At 38.8% G+C, this 19,721-nt stretch overlaps 2 protein-coding genes and 1 long non-coding RNA gene across 12 annotated transcripts in view; 1 reads left to right on the forward strand and 2 right to left on the reverse strand.

The window, feature by feature from the left end:
* The window catches only part of ccdc134 (coiled-coil domain containing 134), a 29,031-nt gene extending 23,513 nt beyond the window's left edge, over nucleotides 1-5,518 (reverse strand). For 2 of the 3 annotated variants that reach the window (XM_008110755.3, XM_062982887.1), the window contains exon 1: nucleotides 5,355-5,518. The gene's annotated coding sequence lies outside the window, so the exon portion shown is untranslated. The remainder of the gene's footprint in view (nucleotides 1-5,354) is intronic. The other variant, XM_008110754.3, reaches the window with a different exon arrangement.
* Nucleotides 5,519-5,564: 46 nt separating this feature from the next.
* LOC103278862 (uncharacterized) overlaps nucleotides 5,565-19,721 on the forward strand; it is a 30,014-nt gene continuing 15,857 nt past the window's right edge. Inside the window, exons 1-2 of the long non-coding RNA XR_506372.3 lie at nucleotides 5,565-5,806; nucleotides 17,435-17,552. This is a non-coding gene — a long non-coding RNA (uncharacterized LOC103278862). The remainder of the gene's footprint in view (nucleotides 5,807-17,434; nucleotides 17,553-19,721) is intronic.
* mei1 (meiotic double-stranded break formation protein 1) overlaps nucleotides 8,083-19,721 on the reverse strand; it is a 52,183-nt gene continuing 40,544 nt past the window's right edge. For 2 of the 8 annotated variants that reach the window (XM_062982879.1, XM_062982881.1), the window contains 8 exons: nucleotides 17,465-17,646; nucleotides 15,121-15,202; nucleotides 14,103-14,275; nucleotides 13,613-13,694; nucleotides 12,329-12,435; nucleotides 10,336-10,467; nucleotides 9,382-9,491; nucleotides 8,083-8,316 (listed from right to left, as the gene is read on the reverse strand). In XM_062982879.1, coding sequence (XP_062838949.1) covers nucleotides 8,271-8,316; nucleotides 9,382-9,491; nucleotides 10,336-10,467; nucleotides 12,329-12,435; nucleotides 13,613-13,694; nucleotides 14,103-14,275; nucleotides 15,121-15,202; nucleotides 17,465-17,646 — 914 coding nt within the window. In that variant the 3' untranslated portion in view covers nucleotides 8,083-8,270. Of the gene's footprint in view, nucleotides 8,317-9,381; nucleotides 9,492-10,335; nucleotides 10,468-12,328; nucleotides 12,436-13,612; nucleotides 13,695-14,102; nucleotides 15,203-17,464; nucleotides 17,647-19,244; nucleotides 19,394-19,721 lie in introns of those variants that run through there. The other 6 variants (XM_062982880.1, XM_062982882.1, XR_010006837.1 and 3 more) reach the window with 6 other exon arrangements.

The raw sequence follows: 19,721 nt of genomic DNA on the forward strand, positions 1-19,721 counted from the left end.
ATAGTTTGTCTGGTTTGGTTATGTTGGTTTGTGATGACAACTACTGTACAGTATATAATAAATGTTCATTTTTTGGTTCAACAATAAATGTGAATTCTTCTTCATGGAAAAAATAAGACATCCCCTAAAAATAAGACCTAGCACATCTTTGGGAGCAAAAAATAATATAAGACACTGTCTTATTTTCGGGGAAACACGGTAGCAGCTATGCTCTAAGTGAAACTACTACAAATACTGAACATTTTCTGCAACTTGGTCATTTAATTTGGTCCAGGTATATGCTCGCTCTGTGCAATAATGTTTTACTGAGTGTCATGTTTAAATTTATTGTTTTTTCTAATTTGGAATTTTATTACAATGAGTATGTTATCATCATTTTATACTTTTGATATTAAGTGAAGTAGTTGTGGTACTGAATGTTTAGGATCCAAGGGGCTCATTTTGGGAGCTTAGTGTGTTTAACCTGGGCCCCAACATGCGAGTCTTTGGGTGTTCTCCCCTCCATGGGGCAACAGGGGGCAAGAGGCAGGGATATTTTGACTATGAAGTATTTGTCAGCTATTACCAGGATGTCAGCCTAAGGAAAGGCCAACAAAGTCTTAAATCGGAAAAAGCTTTCCAGATTTCACACGAAAGCCCCAAAATAGATCCATTGAATAATTCTCAACCTTACTATACTTGTGTTATTTATTTTTGTTATTATTCCCCTTAAGTCTCATTTGGAGGGAGCAAGGTGAGGTATACATTTAACTTGTTTAAATGAAATGATGATACACAAACACAGAGGCAAACATTCAATGCTTAGAAACAACAAACACAGATAAAGGTAAATGCTTCCCCTTCTGGCTCTGAAGGGTGGTGCTCATCTCCATTTCAAAGCCAAAGAGCCTGCATTGTTCATAGACACCTCCTAGGTCATGTGGTCGGCATGACTGCATGGAGCGCTGTTTACTTTCCCGCTGAGGAAGTACCTATTGCTCTACTCACATTTGTATGTTTTCAAACTGCTAGGATTGCAGAAGCTGGAGCTAACAGCAGGAGCTCACCTTATCCCACAAATTAGAACTGCCAACCTTCCGGTCAGCAAGTTCAGCACCACCGCGGCTCCAAATGTATGTACAGTATTTACTTTGTTCAGAAGACAATGGCAAACTACCTCTCGGTACCCCTTACCTAAGAAGACCTTACGAAATTCATGGATCACCATAACTCAACAGGCAACTTGAAGGCAGATAAGTTACACATTTCCTATGGGATTTCTGACGCAAACAGTGATTTACTTATGTTGCAGCATAACTCCAAACATATGAACTCAGAACTGTATCCCATCTTGTTCTGCTGTGGGTTAGCACCAGCACAATTTTCACTGCAGCTGATGTCATCGTAACAAAAAAAGTATCTGTCAGATCAGCCTGCACATTCTTGTTAGCTGCAGATAGTCATCGTGATCATGCCAGTACACACAGCGACTAACAGAGATTATTTGTGGACTGGGCAAGAGGGGGACACCTCACGCCTAAATGTGGGGGAAGCAGCCTCCCTTTTCTGATCCACCAGCCACCTGTGATTGGGAAAGCAAGGGAGCTAATTTCCAGAAATGAACTTATTACTACTTGCTACTAAACTCAATATTGTTCAGTTTCAAAGGTGCTGTAATGGGCCAGAAAATATGAGTTGAACTGTGAGTCAGGCAGATATTAAACAGATATTAAACCACATGCCAGACACTGCAGAGAGCTGTCCAGTAACACTCTTAATGTGGCCATATTGCAACGTGTCCAATACTGCTGTGTGTGCCAATTTCCAAATTCTATTCCTTACAACTATGGAAAGATTCAAGCAAAATTTGCATTTGCACCTAAGCAACAAAACTTCCTAGTGCCTCTGATATGTCATTAATTTTTTTAATGCTTTAGGTTATCCCAAACCATTAATGTAGAAATAATATCAAAATTGCAAAGCATCCTGTATATTTGAAAGATTCAACAGAACCCTTTTAAAGACTGTGCCAGAAGAGCAAAGCTTCTATGTGAACTGCCCTTAAACATGTTACTCTCTAGCAGTGCTCAGGGGGTAAACATCCCAATTTCTTTATGTTATTCCAGTGTACTAAAAAGTGTTATCTGCACATTCCCCTTTTACCAATTAAGAAGCAGAAAACACCACAAAAGGGGGACACAAACCTGTCAGAAAGGAGGTGATGAGGGATTTGAGAAAGCATCATAGAATGCCTTTATATTTACAGTCTTATTTTCAATACATGTTGTACAGGGAACACAAGAAAAGCAGAGGAGGAATTAATGCTGTGGGATCCCTTTGGGGCACACATCTTCAGTGCGCTCTCTAGACACAGAAACAAGTCCCTTGGCAAAGGCTTTTTGGAGGAGGAGGGGAGAGTCATATACAGCAGAGAGATCAAGATATTTCAGCTATATAACAAGATTTAATGTCTGCTACAAGAGCAGCAGTAGCAGTATCTTTTGTAAGAACAATCTGTTTCTCACCCTGGGAAAGCTGTTGGTGGGATTATTTACTGGAACAGACTGAGGCTCATTCCTGTATCAATTGATCTCAAGTAATTTGCAAACTAGACTGAAGCACTACAGGAATCTTTATGGATTCTGTTCCTTCTTTGTAAAATTCAGCAGGCAGCCTCATGTAGGATGCAACAAGCTATCTTATGCGAGCAGTAATTCTCTCCCCCTCACCACTCCATAAGGTTAAGGCTCAGGAGAAAAAAAGATATAATAATATTAATAGGTTGCTGTGAGTTTTCCGGGCTGTATGGCCATGTTCCAGAAGCATTATCTCCTGGCGTTTCACCCACATCTATGGCAGGCATCCTCAGAGGTTGAGGTTTATATATCTGTGGAATGTCCAGGGGAGGAGAAATATCCACAGATATATACACCAACAAACCTCACAATCTCTGAGGATGCCTGCCATAGATGTGGGTGAAACATCAGGAGAGAATGCTTCTGGAACATGGCCATACAGTCCGGAAAACTCACAGACACCTAGTGATTCCGGCCATGAAAGCCTTCAACAACAAAATAATAATAATAACATGGTGGGTGCACTAACATATGCATACTAAGATAATAGGGAAACCAAAAATCCTTTAAACAGCTGAACCATACTTATGAACCATCAATGCAATATAACATTTGTGTTTTGAAACATTTAAAAAATAGAGACATACTATTTTGGTAGGTTAGTTAGGTATGAAAACCTATCCAAAACTGGCACATAGAGGGTACAGTGAAATGGCTCATTCAGCTTTGAGGCTGGCATGGGTCACAGTGTGCTCTGGGATATTCAGAAGGATCACTATTCATTCATCCATCACATCTTTCTCTTACTAAAATGAATTCCTGCAACACTCCTATATATTTTACATTTGCCCTGAATGTCGAAACCTGGTGGCAGGGACAAGTTCTAATCAATGCACTGAGATCTCTACCAATGACCCATGAAATAGAAAATAAATAGTTAATGTGTCAAGGCACTAAGGCATAGCTTCTTCAGCAGGTGCCAATACTTGTCTAGGCATGCAGGAATTAGAAAGCTCATGCTTAAGTGCAATGCTAAAAGGAAAAGACTATCTTGTCCAGCTGATTTTAATTTAGACCCTGACTGTAAACATGCAACAGTATCAAAGACTGCAAGTACCCACCAGTCTGGGAATAATCCCCTCCAAATATCCTGGGATGTATTTTTGTCAAGGAAATGTGAATAGGATCAAAGTAATTGTCTCTTTCTGAACTACACTGTCAAAGATCCAAGGCAAACGTCATGTTTTAGGTTAACAAATTCAAACAGTTTTTGTTCTATAACAATGAACAATTACCTGAGACAATCATTCAGCAAGACAATTGTTTGCATCAGCAAAGTATAATGGAGCAGGCTTGTAGATTCACACTTAAAAATACACAGCCTTTTAACTACATAACACAGAATCATGTTCTAAAATTCCTAACCTCTGTAATGACAAGTCCCTAGCCACACTGGCAGTAGCTTACTCGTGCCTCACCCTGCAAGCAAATGCATGCTAAAATTACATTTATCCAGCATTCTAAGTACATCAAAACCAACTTTTCAGTCTTCCCACATTTATTCTCTCTCAGCTGTTTTTCTTTTTTTATTTCACTCTCTTGTCTACTGGAGGTATCCTGACTAGTCTTCGGAAGGATGCCTCCAGCATGCCATCTCTTAAAGAGGGACTTCTCCCAGAAAGACTGGCAAAACATGCATTAGGTTGGTTGCTGTGAGTTTTCCGGGCTGTACGGCCATGTTCCAGAAGTATTCATTTCTGATATTTCACCTCCCCCCCCCCCCCCACCTGCATCTATGGCAGGCATCCTCAGAGGTTGTGAGGTCTGTTGGAAACAAGGTAAGTGGAGTTTTTATATCTGTGGAATATCTAAAGTATTAAAAAAAACTCTAAAATCAGGGAAGTAAATAAAGAAAACCACTCAGAAAACAGAGGAATTCCAGACATGAATCAATCAGGGCCAGCTAACACCTCCCAACAAAGGATTCCCCCAGACAGTAAGCAGCCAGACCTTGAAGTTGAAATGCTAATCAAGGTGACCAGTTGCAACATTCAAACCTGCCTGAAACAGACAAGAGTTCTTTATCACACTCCATAGATAAATAACCCCCCTTGCCAAGTTTCCAATATATCTCACAACCTCTGAGGATGCCTGCTACAGATGTGGGCAAAAGAGAAGAGAATGCTTCTGGAATGCAGCCATGCCCAGAAGCAACCCAGAAGATTATTTATCTGCAAGATACACATTCGTATAGGCCTCCCATCTTGCTTGACAGCATAGACAGCACAGTTATTTAAAAAAAAACATTTCCATATTGCTGTCATCGCCTCCCAAATCGCACCCGGACCGAGTTGAAAAGACAAGTTCATGGCAGTTTAATTAACTTGCTATCTCTCTCTCTCTCTCAGCATAGAAAGCAGCCAGCCTAATCGACCCCAGTCCTTCCAGAATAATAAATTGGGCACAGAAGAATGTGAAGTCTTGCTTTCAAAATGGGAACTGATGATGGCCAGCTCCTTAACAATTTGGGGGAAGACAACAATCTTTGCAGCCCGGCAACTTCTTGGTGCCTTTTGGAGATTGATAGGCTTCCCTAATGATAATGTTTGATCAGCCTCGATATGGACATTACCTCTCTCCCTCCATTCATTCATTCTCCGGGGCAATTCAATAGAGGAAATCGCACTTCACGGTCGATCTCCCCCTAACAAGATTCCCACGGGATGGCACAGGGGGGATCGACGCGTTGCCCAGGCAACCCCGCTGGGTTCGTCGCGGGTGGGAGTGGGAAGAGCTTACCTGCCAAGCCCACCCGTCCCCAGAGCAGCCAGCTGCATTCACTCCGGCGCCGCCGCGGCTGTCATGCTGCCGCTGCTCTTCCTTTTCCCGGTCCCTTTCTCCGCCTGACTGGCCTCGCGGCTAGCAAACCAGCGTGCCCCGCAAGGACACCTCACTTCCTGCCTGGGCTTCCCAGGCTCCTCTGTTTTGTAGTTCTTTGGCCGCCTTTGCTGCAGCCACGTGGGCGGATGGGTGCCCTCGTTTACAGCATGGGTGAAGGCGGTCAAAGTGCGTATCTACACCAGGCATGGGCAAGCTTAGGCCCTCCAGGTGTTTTGGACTTCATCTCCCACAATTCCTAACAGCCGGTAGGCTGTTAGGAATTGTGGGAGATGAAGTCCAAAACACCTGGAGGGCCCAAGCATGACCATGTTCCAGAAGCATTCTTTCCTGACGTTTCGCCTGCATCTATGGTAAGCATCTTCAGGGGTTGTGAGGTCTGTTGGAAACTAGTCAAGTGGGGTTTATATACCTGTGGAATGTCCACAGTGGGAGACAGAACTCTTGTCTGTCTGAGGCAGGTGTGAATGTTGAAATTGGCCACCTTGATTAGCATTGAATAGCCGTTATTTATTAGTAATTTTAGCAATCCACAGTATCCAGGGCAGTAGCCAGAAAAAAAATTCGGGAGGGGTTTTGAAAATTTCGGGGGAGGGTGTTGAACCCCTAGCACCCCCTCCCCCATATACAGACCTGTCAATATCTGCTTGAGATAGTTCCTGGAGGGACTCTTTAATTTTTTGTGTCTCATAAATTTAGCATGGCGATTTGGTTAACCAGTTAAAATTCATGAGTAAACCAGTTTTTTTTTAAACCTGAAAAATTTCGGGGGGGGGGGGGGGGTTGAACCCCTAAAAAAAACCCTCGCTACAGGCCTGACAGTATCTGTATAAATGTTATCCAGTATTACATATCAAATAAAATTATTTTCTTCCCATCAGCTTATTTCATTGTCCAGCCTATATAACTACAGAATCATAAACTTGGAAACGATTCCAAGGGCCATCTAGTCCAGCCCTCTGCCATGCAGGAACACACAATCAAAGCACTCTCAACAGATGGCTATCCAGCCTTTGCTTTAAAAACCTCAAAGGTTGAGACTAGCATACTCTGGGGCAGCATATTCCACTGTCGAACTGCCCTTACCCATAGGAAGTGATTCTCTACTGATGAGGAGATCAAAGATTTGAGGGTCTCGCCAGAAATGGAGACCAGCACAAGACTTCAGAAGGAGGGTTGCGCAACACCTGGCAAGCTTGCGAGAAGCAAATAAAGATTTCCTTATTCCCCAATAAAAAGGCTCAAGGTTCGAAGCAAAGGCCACCGAGTTTCTTCTGGTCCAGCTGGAGCAGAATAACGGTCACAATAAGTTGCAGAAGGAACCGGCATGTCATTACACAGAAAAATACACATTCTATACTTTTACTGTTCTCATATACCTCATGAAGTTTTTGTTTCTAAAGCGCATATATTATATAGCTATATTCATACATTATTTTTCAGTGAATTCTTTTTTTAGTTTTCACTCTTTCCAACCTTTCAATAGCTTGTATTTTTGTTATTAATGTTGTTTATTCTCTAAATCCTCGGAAATGGATCTTTCCTGAATATTTCCAGGTTCTTAACAAGTTCTGCCATCTTCAGCTGACCACTGTAGCTATGGTTTCTTTTCCCCTCTAATTAGTGTATTTAATAAACATTTCAGTCAATTATCTTATCGCTTCTTTATTTCCTTCACAGAGTATTCTAGTATAGTTCAAACAGTCCTCTACTCCCACTTATATTCCTATCTTCCAAGCTAACTTCCATTGCCTGCATTCAGATCACACTTCATTTTTCATACCATACTAACTTTTCCTGCTGTACATCTTTACCTGTCTCCTCATTAAGCTTAAGACAGCTTTCTCTATTTTGAACCTGCCCTTTCGCGCAGGAACATATTCTTTTCCTCTGTTCCTACTTTCATTTGTCCCCTTTAGACATATCTTTTCACTCTAGCTGTTCCCACTGGATCATATATATTCTTCCTTTCCCCCGCAACGTTTCTTGCTTTTGATTAAATTATAGGTCTATGGGCAGAGAATATATTTCTTTTAACCTTATATGTATTGTGTAGTAGTTTAGGCACTTCATAAATATATAAATGTAACTGATACATTTGAAAGGTGTGAGTACATTTTCCTACATGAAATGCAGCTAAGCATTAAAGAGATGCAGAAATGACTACAATTTATGCCACTCAATGTGAGAGAGATCAATTTAAAATCCATCACTATAGATACAATTTTCTCAGCACAGATACAAAAATATTAAAATCAGTTCTTAGACGGAAGTGTTAAGGAAAAGAACTGAAAATGTACTACTGTTACCAATACCAACAAAAAGTGGGGGGAAAGGTCAGCCAACAGTGCCAACTATAAATTTGACTATGTTCAAATTCTTGATCCACATAGCATTTTCATGAGGCTGCATAAAACAAAGTATAATTTTACATTAACGAAAATCATGATGCACAGCATCTAAATATGTAAAAGGTGGTATAGAAAGCCAACCGTTTATTAACTGCCTCAGTGTATTTACTAAGGCCAATGGTTTATCAGTACCACTTGCAAATTATTTCCCATCTCAATAAGGTGAAATTAAATGCATCCTTCAATTAAGCCAGTTGCAAGAAAGACAGGAAACAGAGTTTAAGTTTTTAATTAGGGAGTTTATGCTTCAACTACTGAACAGATTACTAAATCACCTCTGGAGCAGGTTCTAATCACTTCTATTATATTCTTCCCAAGCCTTCTGCCTGACATGAAAATGCATAAGCCAAGTGACTTATCAATCCGTTACAGTATTATGAGCTCTTCTCAGTATTGTGTCCTTATTTCAGTCTCTGATGTGCGAGAGACACACTGCCACGCCTCCAAGACATCTGAGTTCAAACCTTAAGTGAAAAATCAATTTAAAAAGCGAAAAGATAATATGTTGTTGAGAAAACATATGCATAGAACTCTAGCAGCACACTGGGGAGGACAGAAAGTAAATCTCAAAGGAGCTCAAAAGTTCGATTGTCCACTTATAACTGCACTCCTTAATTCAATGTCTGAGTTTCGTTCCTTTTCAGAAACATAATGTGTTCTTATACATGTCTATTCAGAACAATGTTCAAATGAGTTTGAACTCCCAGAGAAGTGAATCCAAGAGTGCAATCTCAGGAAAGGAGTTTCAAACTGAAATTGTTCAAACAAAATTGCTACCCTGCCCTTTCACATGCTTTTCCTTTAGCCACATAAGCAACTGTGATGCAAATATCATGAGGCATTCTGGCTTTTTGAATGATGAAAATGTTTTTTGTTGATAATTGTGTTCTTGTGTAGTGATTCAAGATAACATAATCTATTCCTAATATTGAATAATTTTAATGGAACATTCAAAGAAACCAACAGAAAAAAACATTAAAAATCTCATAGGTAATCTAAAAACCCTAGTGTATTCTCAAATTAACACTGATATGACATATTCCACTAGTATCAGTTCTGCTTTGCTTATGATGTACTATTTTCAACCATACTATGTCTCCTCCTATAATAGGAACTACTGATGGAACTACTATAAAAGCCCCTAATGAATTATGAAGCCTGCAGTTCAAGCAGCTCCTCCAGTAGCCTTTTAGGCAAAAGGTACTCAATTAGTACATAAATTCTATTAGAAATGGAAAAACAAAGAAAAGGAATAAAGAAAATTACTTTTTGCCACTCCTATGCAACTGACACAGAATAGCCCAATATATCGAGCATCACAGATACCACTTCTGACAACATATTTCATTTCTTTTCATCTGAAGTTAATTTCTTTTCTTTTCTTTTTTGTTTCATTCTGCCTGTGCTCAATTGTTAACAAACCCCAAAGCACAGTAAAATTATGGTGGATTCAGCAATAAAATATCAGACCAGACACATGCCTTCAGTAATTTCACAAATATTCTGCCAAAGGATACACCATGCCTTGATGGGTTGAATGAGTCTGGCTTGTAGATGGAAGGCTCTCCAGCAAGATTTGGACAGAAGCTGTTTGCGATGAATCCATTTGACATGTTCCACTTTGAACCTGCCATTGAAATGAAAGAAATTATAAAAATAATCTATGGGTTTGTTCTTTCATATCTTAACTTCCCTGTATTATCTTCAATAGTGATAAACCCAAAAACACACTCACATAAGCAGAGCTCCCTGGACAGCATAACATTTACTTTTGACCCACTATCAGTCTTACATATTTTGCTCCTTAGGTAAAAATTCTCTACATTTCATTTTCTATACAGATTTCAGAGCCTATATAATAGCCTGATAAGAGCACTATTAGAGTTTCCCTCTCCCCAACTGTAAGCAAACATCTAATCTACCAAGTTCAAAAAATTGTAATCCTGGGAGCAGAAATTGTTTTGATTTTTTAAAAATTGGTATATAAATACTCAGGGAGTTTTTCTACATAAAAGAGTGTATAAATGCTATACTGCTATAAATAAAAAAGCAAAGCCCTTACTTAAATCTGTCTGAAGATGCTACAATTTATTTATGAGTTAAAGTATTTATTTACTACTCTTTATAATACTGCCCAGAAGAGTTTATAATACAAACTAAAGAGAATACATACACGATTCAATTACTGATAATACTACGATAAGTGTAAAAACAGGATAAACTGCAGTAAACTTTGCTTTATGTACTTTTAAAAGTAGTTATTTCATTTGACAAAATTTGCAACTGACTTTACTAAAGATGTTTTATTGTTGCATTAGCACCATGTCATGGATGGGCAAAATGGGGGCCCTTTCTAGGAAGTAGACCTTACTAAAGTGAAATTGGTAACACAAAAACGGAAGATGGAAGCACAGCCATTCTTGTCACAACTCTGCATACCGTTAGCAAATTGTGTTTAGCAAAATCCTCACCTGAAGAAGAAAGGAGCGAAGAGTACTAACTGTGACATCAGAAAGGTCTGTCAATTTGGAATTTGCTGCATTTTCAAGTATGCGGCTAATTTCAGTTTGGAAAAAAAATGTGGTTTTCTGATACCTTATAAACTTGAAAGAAGAAAATTAAGTTTTATTTTAACCCTAATATAGATTTATATTCAGATTAACACAGAGCTGAAGTTACCAGATAAATGATCTGAACATACTGTTCAATAATACTTCAGAACAAAAGTTAGAAGTCATCACAGTATTAGTTTGGATATCTTATCAGTTTAATATCCTGTTTCAAATGGGATACGGTCATGATTAGATGACCAACTGTATATTTTTCTACTGAATTATTCTGTAGATGTAACCTCCCAAAGTTGCACATTACTGAATATAAGACAAAACCATTTCATAACATGCAGAAATACTTAAACTTACAATCATAATCATGCTCACCTAGGAGTGAGAGTTATTGAAGTCTTGGGTCTTACTTCTGAATAGTTATATACACAATTGTTCTGTAAGTTTTACAGAAAGGTACACAGCATAGAAAGCATGGAAGACAGTGGTGGTACTGGCTCGGGGATTCTAGAAGTTATAGTCCTGTCATCCCCCCCCTCCCAAAAAAAACCTCCCACATGTACTATGTAACATTTGATATTCCTTCTCAAGCTAAGAATGCTGTGTACAAATAATGATATTCTAATGCAAGACACTGATGAAGCTATGTAATTATAATAGTTTAGCATGTGCTATGAATACTAAAGGATCTACTCAATAACCCTGGTTGTTTGCCCATGTGACCTGCATAGATCCCTCAACCTCATTTAACCTGATTAACAGACTGAAAAACTGTCAGTCCAGAGAGGTTTCTATCTCAGTTTATATGGCATAAAAGCAGTCACAATGCTGAACAGGTAAATTCAGATCTCCCACTTTTTCTTCAGAAATGTTATTTGATTTTTTTTAAATTAATTAGGGGAGTGACACTATTTAACCACTTTCTCCAACAGAGAAAAACATATGCACATGCATCTTAAAGCTGTGTTCAACTTTGCTGGAGAAAGAGAGACAAAATGCTAGTATTTGTGAAAGAATAGGATCAGCCAATTTATTAGGCCAGGGTATTTACTCCCTCCCGAATACTAATATTCTCATCAAAATTACATTAAAGGTATGGGAAATAGATTTGATCAGAACATCTAATTACAGATGGCACATCTATTTTGGCACTGAGACCATTATAAAGCATGGTAATAAATCATGCAACCTGTCATGGTTTGCAAAGGCACTGTGCTGTGTGTGTGTTAACTGGAAAATGAAGTGCATGAAGCCAATTGGCTGAGCCTGCAAAGACCTGGGGATTGATTCGATATCGTTTCTATTCTGCTGCTGCAGAACTAATTTGGAAAAGTTTTCAGTGCTGACTGAGTACTGCTAGTGAAGAGAGCTGTGTACTCAGTGAGGACCTGCTATTTTGAGGCCTGTTTATTGCTGAGGCAAGAGGGAGAAGAACTAGGACTGTATTCTTCTCTGAAGCAGATTTGTGGATTGAGAAAGGACCATTTATGACTGTGGACTTCTGTAAGGGATCAAAGGGACCATTGTAAATACTGTTGTTTTTGATCTCTTGGAACCAGTAAAGTTACTGTATTTTTTGTTCTGCAAACCTGAGTGGCATGTTATTGTTCTGCAGGTGATTCTGGATCACAGACACAAGTGAGAACTTCCATTTATCATCATCAATCCGTAACACAACCCACCAGATATTGTGACTGCCATTCCCAGCATTCTATTTTATTGACTATTTTAGCTAGCACTACCTTAGCTAAACTTGCAATACAAAAACATCTACAGGATCATGTGATTACAGTTTCTGCCTTAGCAATACAAGATACTTAAATAATATAAACACTTAGAATCACAGTGTCTTTCATAACATGCTAGATTTTTGCAGTATATGTTATAGCCCCATACTCACTATAGCAACTAGTCTAAGAATTTCTGGCTGAAGAAAGGAATTTTCGCCACCATCCAGAAGTGTGATCAGCAAGAATTTATTCCACGGCTGTGAAGCAATATGGCAAGCTAGAAGCAGAGAAACCGACCAGAACTAGCTTAATGGCCTTAATAAGAACAACCCAGTAAAAAAAGATCCTAGTAAAGTGTATTTATTCATACAGAATAAAGACTTCATTTATCTCATATAAAAGAAAATTGTTCTAGCAAGAGACTAATTTGTGGAGATAAATCCCCCTTTGAGAAGAGCCATTACTGCTTGCCACAATTTAACTGCCTACCTAATTCATCCCTAACAATTAATACATTAAAAATGTGAGAGGAAAAGATACATTCTGAGCTTTTGCAGATTTGACAGTAGTTCTAACTGTACTTACTAGTGTTTTTAAAAATATCCTATTTTTCTCCCAAAATTTAGTTATTAGTTGCAATTTTACAGCCATTTTCCTTGCCTTTGAGTTCTGTAGCATTTCACATGTCTGTATCCATTTTACATGTCTGTATCCATTGGATCCAATTAATACACATCTGTTGTTCCTGCTATATTATTGAGGAGCCCCAATTATGACAATTTCAAATGAGAGTGTCACTTTTTCCACAGAGGTTTCCTAGTGGTGTCTGTTTCAATTAATTTCCCGTATATGTTTTCTCCCTTCTTTTTAGCGTCATAGTGCTAGTTTTATATCACAAAGTTTTATATCACAAAACAACTACTATGACTACTATTACTATTAGTACTACTACTAATAATAATAACAGAATATTAGAAATAGAAAATAAAAGAACGTGCAAAACTGTGAACATGAATATGGAGGAAAAAGTATCTAGAGTAGAAATGCTGTGTCTATGAAGGGAAAGGCACTGGTGGAGGGAAACCACACCATGCTATAGCTTAACCACGCCTCAACTGGGAGAAAATAGTGAAGTGCAAATTGGCTGTAATGGTAAAATCCACTACAAAGAGCAACAAAGAAGCACCAGTATATTTAAGGCATCACTGGAAATAGGAGCAGAAATAACTATTAGAATGTATGAAATTCTGAAACATAATGCCCTGACCTTTATCAGAACTGTTGGACAGATTAGCAGAACCCTCTAACTAACCTCTGTAAAATTGTTAGGTTAGTTAACATTGAGGTTAACTATGGAGTATCACTTCTATTTTACATACATTACAGAAATGCTCATGTTCAATTATTGTAAATAATGCAAACAATTCAAAGTAATAACATAAATAAAACTGTACCAATACTCTGATTCTTTGATTGCAGATATGCTAGTAAGACCTCAAGACAGCCAGTAACACTTTGTGACAACAAAAGGTCCCGCTGTAAATATAAGGAAAATTATGAGAACATTGACTATCTCTAACTGAAGACTACTACTTAGGTTATAACAGAGTAATCTACAACTCTATCCCCTATAAATCAAAATGATTGAAAATGTTACAAAATATTCTAAGGTTATAGGATAGCTTCTTCAGATAACAATAGAGCTAATGTTACTAAAGGATTTAGTATAGAAACTGCTGGAGTTTAAACAGGACCTCACAAATGTCCAAGAGTTCACACTTGGTCTGCACTAAAAATGAATAATCTATCTGCTTGTCAGTGTTAAAGACTTCAATTATATAATGAACAGAAGGGAATGTTCCCTTGATGTATCTGTGGGCTTGGAACCCATCTCCTTTCAGGTGCTTATAATAATTCAATTATTTATTGTTGACAAATTTCTACCTGGACCAATAGATTCTGCAGATGGATAGCCAAGGAAAGTACATGGTCCAAGGCTAGTGGATACAAGGAAGCATCCTCTGTCGATTGTTCCTTCCTTTGCTGAACAACAAATTTCACAAATGAGGAGCAGAGGTTCTGCCTAAAGAAGGCTCTCAGAAATTGAAGGATGCTGACTAAATACAGAATTATATATTAGTACAAAATATATTCCTCATCCATACTTCAGATATTGTTAGCAGTTGCACATTTTTGAATTCTTGAGCAGGAAAATGGCAGAGGTGGCCAGAGATGGGTAGCCCCCAAGACAGCAATTATGCTTTTCCCTCTCCAGAGAATAACCCTCGACTTATCATCGGGTCATATCAAAATCAATAATTTGCCCCCCCAATCCTGATCTTGACTAATACATGAAGTCAGCTTATACATGAGTATATACACATTACTCTAGAACTCCATCTAGACTAATCTTTCAATAGTTTTCCACAGTTTCTGCTATCCATGGGGGTGGGGAGCTTGGAATGTATCTCCACAGATATGGAAGCTATATTTATGTAACATGGCCATATCTATGCTACACTTGAAAACACAAACAATAGAAATCACTTGGAGCTCGCTGAGTGGAGTACTTGAAGCTGTAGCGTTAACTTGAAATAGGGACTGATTTGATACATACCTGGATGGAGATGACCGAGCACTTCCTATACATTTCTTGGGCTTTTAAATAGAAAAAAATACAAGAAAGGAGAGGAAGGCTTGTAGCTTCTTCCCTGTTGATTGATCTATTTTTGGAAAAGTATCTTCAAGTAACTTTCAGAAGATAATTGAACAAAACTTGAGTACAGTCCTTTATCCATACTAAAAACCCATAAATTCAGTGACAGCCCTCAATTTGATGCAATGTCCAAATGATTTACACATTTTCCAAGCAGAAGTGAGTTACACTTTTCTAACATATGAAATGGCCTTTACTTTTCTTATTCTCTGAACTTTAAATCATGTTGGCAGAGATATCACCTACCGAAGAATAATAAGGGCTTCTCCCTCCTAAATGCAAGTGCACTGAAGAACTTGTCAATATCCAGACAGATTATATGATGAACCTTTCAGAAATTAATCAGAAAAATTTAAAAAACAGACAAAAATCTTAGAGAGAACACAAAGAAGGACCATAGTATTGTCTCTGGTTTGGAAACATTATCTTTTTTGTTCTGCAGGTCCCAGAACCTACAATTCTCAGTGGACATGCTATCTAGAGCCCCATCTAGACTGCCATATAATGCAGATTAAATGCACTGAATTGGATTATATGGCAGTGTAGACACATATTATCCAGTTCATTGCAATTCAATCTGAATTATATGAGTCTACACTGACCATTATAATGCAGTTTTAGTCCTCAAAATTCTGTTTTTCCTCTGTCTAGAGATCTAAGCCTCCCCTCAAAAGAATCCTGGAACTGAACTTGTTAATTCCTGTAATTTACTCTTTATGTGGTTAACTTATAACAAGCAGAACTCTCTGATTTCTGTGTCCCAATGAGAGAACCCAGACATTCAACACCCATGTTCATTTTTAGCACCCTTCTAAAATGAACAGGGCCATTTGCTTCTTCCCTTAGGCAATGACACAATATTCACTCATACACAAGAATATCAGTAATTTCCATCAATTTTGTGCTTGAATCAAAGTTTTTGCACCAGGAATTGTCCCTGTTAATATTTTAATATAATAGTTAAACTTTCCTAAAGAGTACATAGGAAATTATCAATACAGATGAGTTTTAGTATAAACTTGTCTTAAAAAGGCAGGATCACTGGGAAAGGGGAGTGAGGTTTTCCAAAGTAGTAATTATTTAGTATAGTTGAGCCACTCCACAACAGGGGAGACCAGCTTTACATGCAAAGGCAGGCTATAGTGAATTGATTTGTAATGTGTTTGCCATAAAACAATAGATAGCACATGCATATTGGAATGCCACAGATTAAAAATACACAAACACAGGCAGATAATGACAAGAAGACTTTCCCACCTAGGATCAGGGGCCAGGCTGGGCAGCCCATGAAATTGTGACCTGAAGCAATTGCCAACAACAACAAAAATGACATCAATGACATAGCAGAAGTAGTAAAGTTCAAGTATTCTAGCATCCAGCAGAAGGCAAGCACTACTTGAACTATAGCAGCAGTAGCTGCAGTGGAATCAGTCAACAGCATCTTCTAAGATCTATAAAAAGCACTGGAGAAATTAGTATAGTAGATAAGGCAGCTAGAAACGTCTGCCAAGCAACCCTGAAAAACAATGTGTCCCTAAACCTAGTGAAGTCACCACAAGAGACATGCCAATGATTTATTTGTGAGAAACAGAAAGCAGAAAAAAACATAGGGCAAGACATATATCTACCAACTATTCTAGCAATCTGTTTGGAAAAATGAGTCGACAAGGAAGAAGTAGCAGGGGAAGAGCCAAAAGTAGCACAAGTCATCCAGGAGGCACAAAAGAATACCAGTTTCATTTGAGGATGAGCTAGGTAGCAAGAAAGAGGATTCCAAAAGGGTGGCAGTATGGGTCTTGAAGAGATGGGTGCCCACAAAAATAAAACACTCGATTTTTGGGTCTGTTTAGGCTGACAAGGGCACATGTCTCCAATCACATCCCCATTGTGAACAGAGAGTCAGAAGTTCCTAGGGATCTATTTTAATCACAGGACCAGAAAAGAATTTTGGCTGGATGTTATGTGGATTTTTTTCCCCATTGCTGAAGTCAATGTCAGACGAGGACCAAAAAAGTTACCTCAGTAAGCCAAAGAAGGCTCAGAACAAAAATGTGACAAAATAAGATACTGACATTGTTTGCCCAGTTTCACTGGTTATACGTATGTGGATTGTCCAGTCTGCATATCCTGAGAGATGCTGGCATCTAACCATCATTTAAATCATATAATGGACGTCCAAGTTAAAGAAGAAGTAGCAGTAACTATGGATTATGCAATGGCCTTTCATAAAAGGGCTTCTCATAGTTGCAGGGCTCTGGTCTATCATGTTGGTTATCTCCCATCCAAGGGACAAGAGCTAAACAGCTAAATGAGGCAACAGAAGTAGTGCATGCGCAGACAAAACGCTCATTCCCATCTTGCTTTATGGAGGTAAATGTCCTAAACCAAGTCTGGATGTCTCCAACAATAGACTTAACAAATAATGGGAGATAATGCCCTTAATATATACATATAATAGTGTTGCTATATGTTGCTGCTATAAAAAAATGGGAATTGTCTATATTTAGAAAATGGTTGTCTACTTATTAGTACTCAACTTATTGGGATCTTCTCTTTACAGATTGTGCATAAGGCTTACTGTATTTCTAACCTCTGCACTGTAAGCATGTTGTTGAGTCAAGAGCGAAGCAGTCAGCAGCCAAGCAGAGCAGAGAAGTGCTTCCCCAGATGAGGAAAAGGTAGGTTCAGATGAAGAGGCTGCTATCCAAGTGCAGTGGATAACTTTTTCAAGTAGCTCAAGCAAAGCTGTATTGGAAAACAGCATTGCAACCACTGTGAAGGAAAGAAAAGGGCCAGTGAGCTGTGTGACATGGGTAAAATAGAGGGTCAAAAGTTATGGGAATCCCAAGTAGCAACTGTGAATAGCAACTGAAACCAATGAGTGACATCAAATACCAATGGTGAGTAGTGACTAAAACCAATGAGTGACAATGGGTTTAGCCAATGATGCTATATTTCAAACACAGGATAGCAGTACCTGTAGCCTTTCACATACTGTAGTTCAACTCCCACAATCTCCCAATAACCAAGAAAGGTGGACCTGATAGCAGATGAAATCTAGCAACATCTGGAGCGCCAGACTCTCCACCTCTGCTTTAATCTTTCGCATAACACATTACTTACTTTAACATACTAAATAATCAACATAGTAGTACATGAACAGGTGATGATAGGTTTCAAAGGTGAGACACAACCTCAAGTGAGACACAACCTCAGCACATTAATAACTTGTGCATAGCTGATTATGCAGAAAAATGGATAACCTCTTGATTTTTCATGCCAAATGGGGAGTGCCTCAAAACGTACACTCACTATCTTTTCTCTAAGAGTTTCTGTGGATGTGCTTCACTGCATTAGAAAACCACCATTAATTCTATAGATTTTTACTTTTGATAGTTATTTTAATTATTGTATTGAAATTTGAAAAAAGTAAATATTTAGATATTTTCAAATGTTTTAAAAATCAAAATGAACTATAAGGAGAGCGGCACCACTCATCATGAGACAGCTCTCTATCCATTGTAGATAGCCTTTTCATCATTACTGAAATTGCTACACCTTTAATCAGCCACGGAGCCCTTTTTGAAGCAAAAGTTTTTTGTGGAGCCCCAATAAATGTTTATATATTATATATCTATCTATATAAAAGGGAATGTATGTGTTGTGGATTGCTCTTCTGATTCTGAGGGAGAAAGAGGACAGGTGGTTGAAGAGGCAGCACTTGGAGATTTGGGGTTAAATGGTGAGGAAGAAAAGGAGACATGGCAGATATGGCAGAGATTCCTACTTTTCTGGAGTGACGAAGGGAGAAAGAATTCAGGAGATCAGATAGGCTAGCAGAGAAAACGCTGAGCAATCAGACCTCGTCCTAGGGTCAGCTGTTCTGGGCAGCTCAAGGTATAAATTAGCAGCAAGGTTAGGGGCCAGCGCTGGCTGCAACTGACTTATTTTCGAGGGAGTGCCTGTTTTCCGCACTGTGTCCAGCGTGAAATCTCTGAAGTCTCCTGTTGCTTGCAACTCGCAAGCCTGTATATCAAAGACTTTACTTGCTGTCTGCTGTGAAGACTTCTGCTTTGAATTTGCTTAAAGTCTGTGAGTTATCATCAAATACTTTATTTGCTGTCTGCTGTGTAGACTTTTGTTTTATGTTTGCTTGAAGACCATGCAGTATCATCAAGATTGTACTTTGTTTTTCTAATTGCATTATCTTTATTTCAGCTGAAGTAAAAAAAAATAATTTGCTTTCACTTGTGTCTAAGGCTGTTTCTGGCGTAGGATGGGACAGTATGTATGTGGTGATGTATGTTTGTGGCAGCTTTCCTATTGGCTCCTACTACTAAAGATCACTGTGAAACCCACCAATGACTCACCTGGACCAAATTTGGCACACAGTCCCCACCATGACCCACTTTAGGTCTTGCTGAGGTTTGGAGGAGGATGGACCATGGATGATTTGCAGTATCTTCGTCCACTTCCAGAGACCACTGCAACCCCCACCAATGACAGATCTGGACCAAACCTGGCACAGAGAACCCCCATGACCAACTGAACATACTGGAGAGTTTTTTTGGGGGGGGGGGATTAGCCTTACTTTCTGGAAGGTGTAGTTCACCTACATCCAGAGAAACTGTGACCCCCACCAACAATGGACTGGGATTAAACTTGGCACAGAGAACCCCCATGATCAACTGAACACACTGAAGGGTTTAGGGGAGATTGAGCTTGCATTTTGGGAGTTGTAGTTCACCCAGATCCAGAGAACACTGAACCCAGATGATGACAAATCTAGACCAAATTTGGTACTTTCTCTTCAGTTTCAATTAATTATGACTATACCTTATGCCAAA

This window comes from Anolis carolinensis, chromosome 5, assembly GCF_035594765.1.
Source record: "Anolis carolinensis isolate JA03-04 chromosome 5, rAnoCar3.1.pri, whole genome shotgun sequence".
Classification (NCBI taxonomy): domain Eukaryota; kingdom Metazoa; phylum Chordata; class Lepidosauria; order Squamata; family Dactyloidae; genus Anolis; species Anolis carolinensis.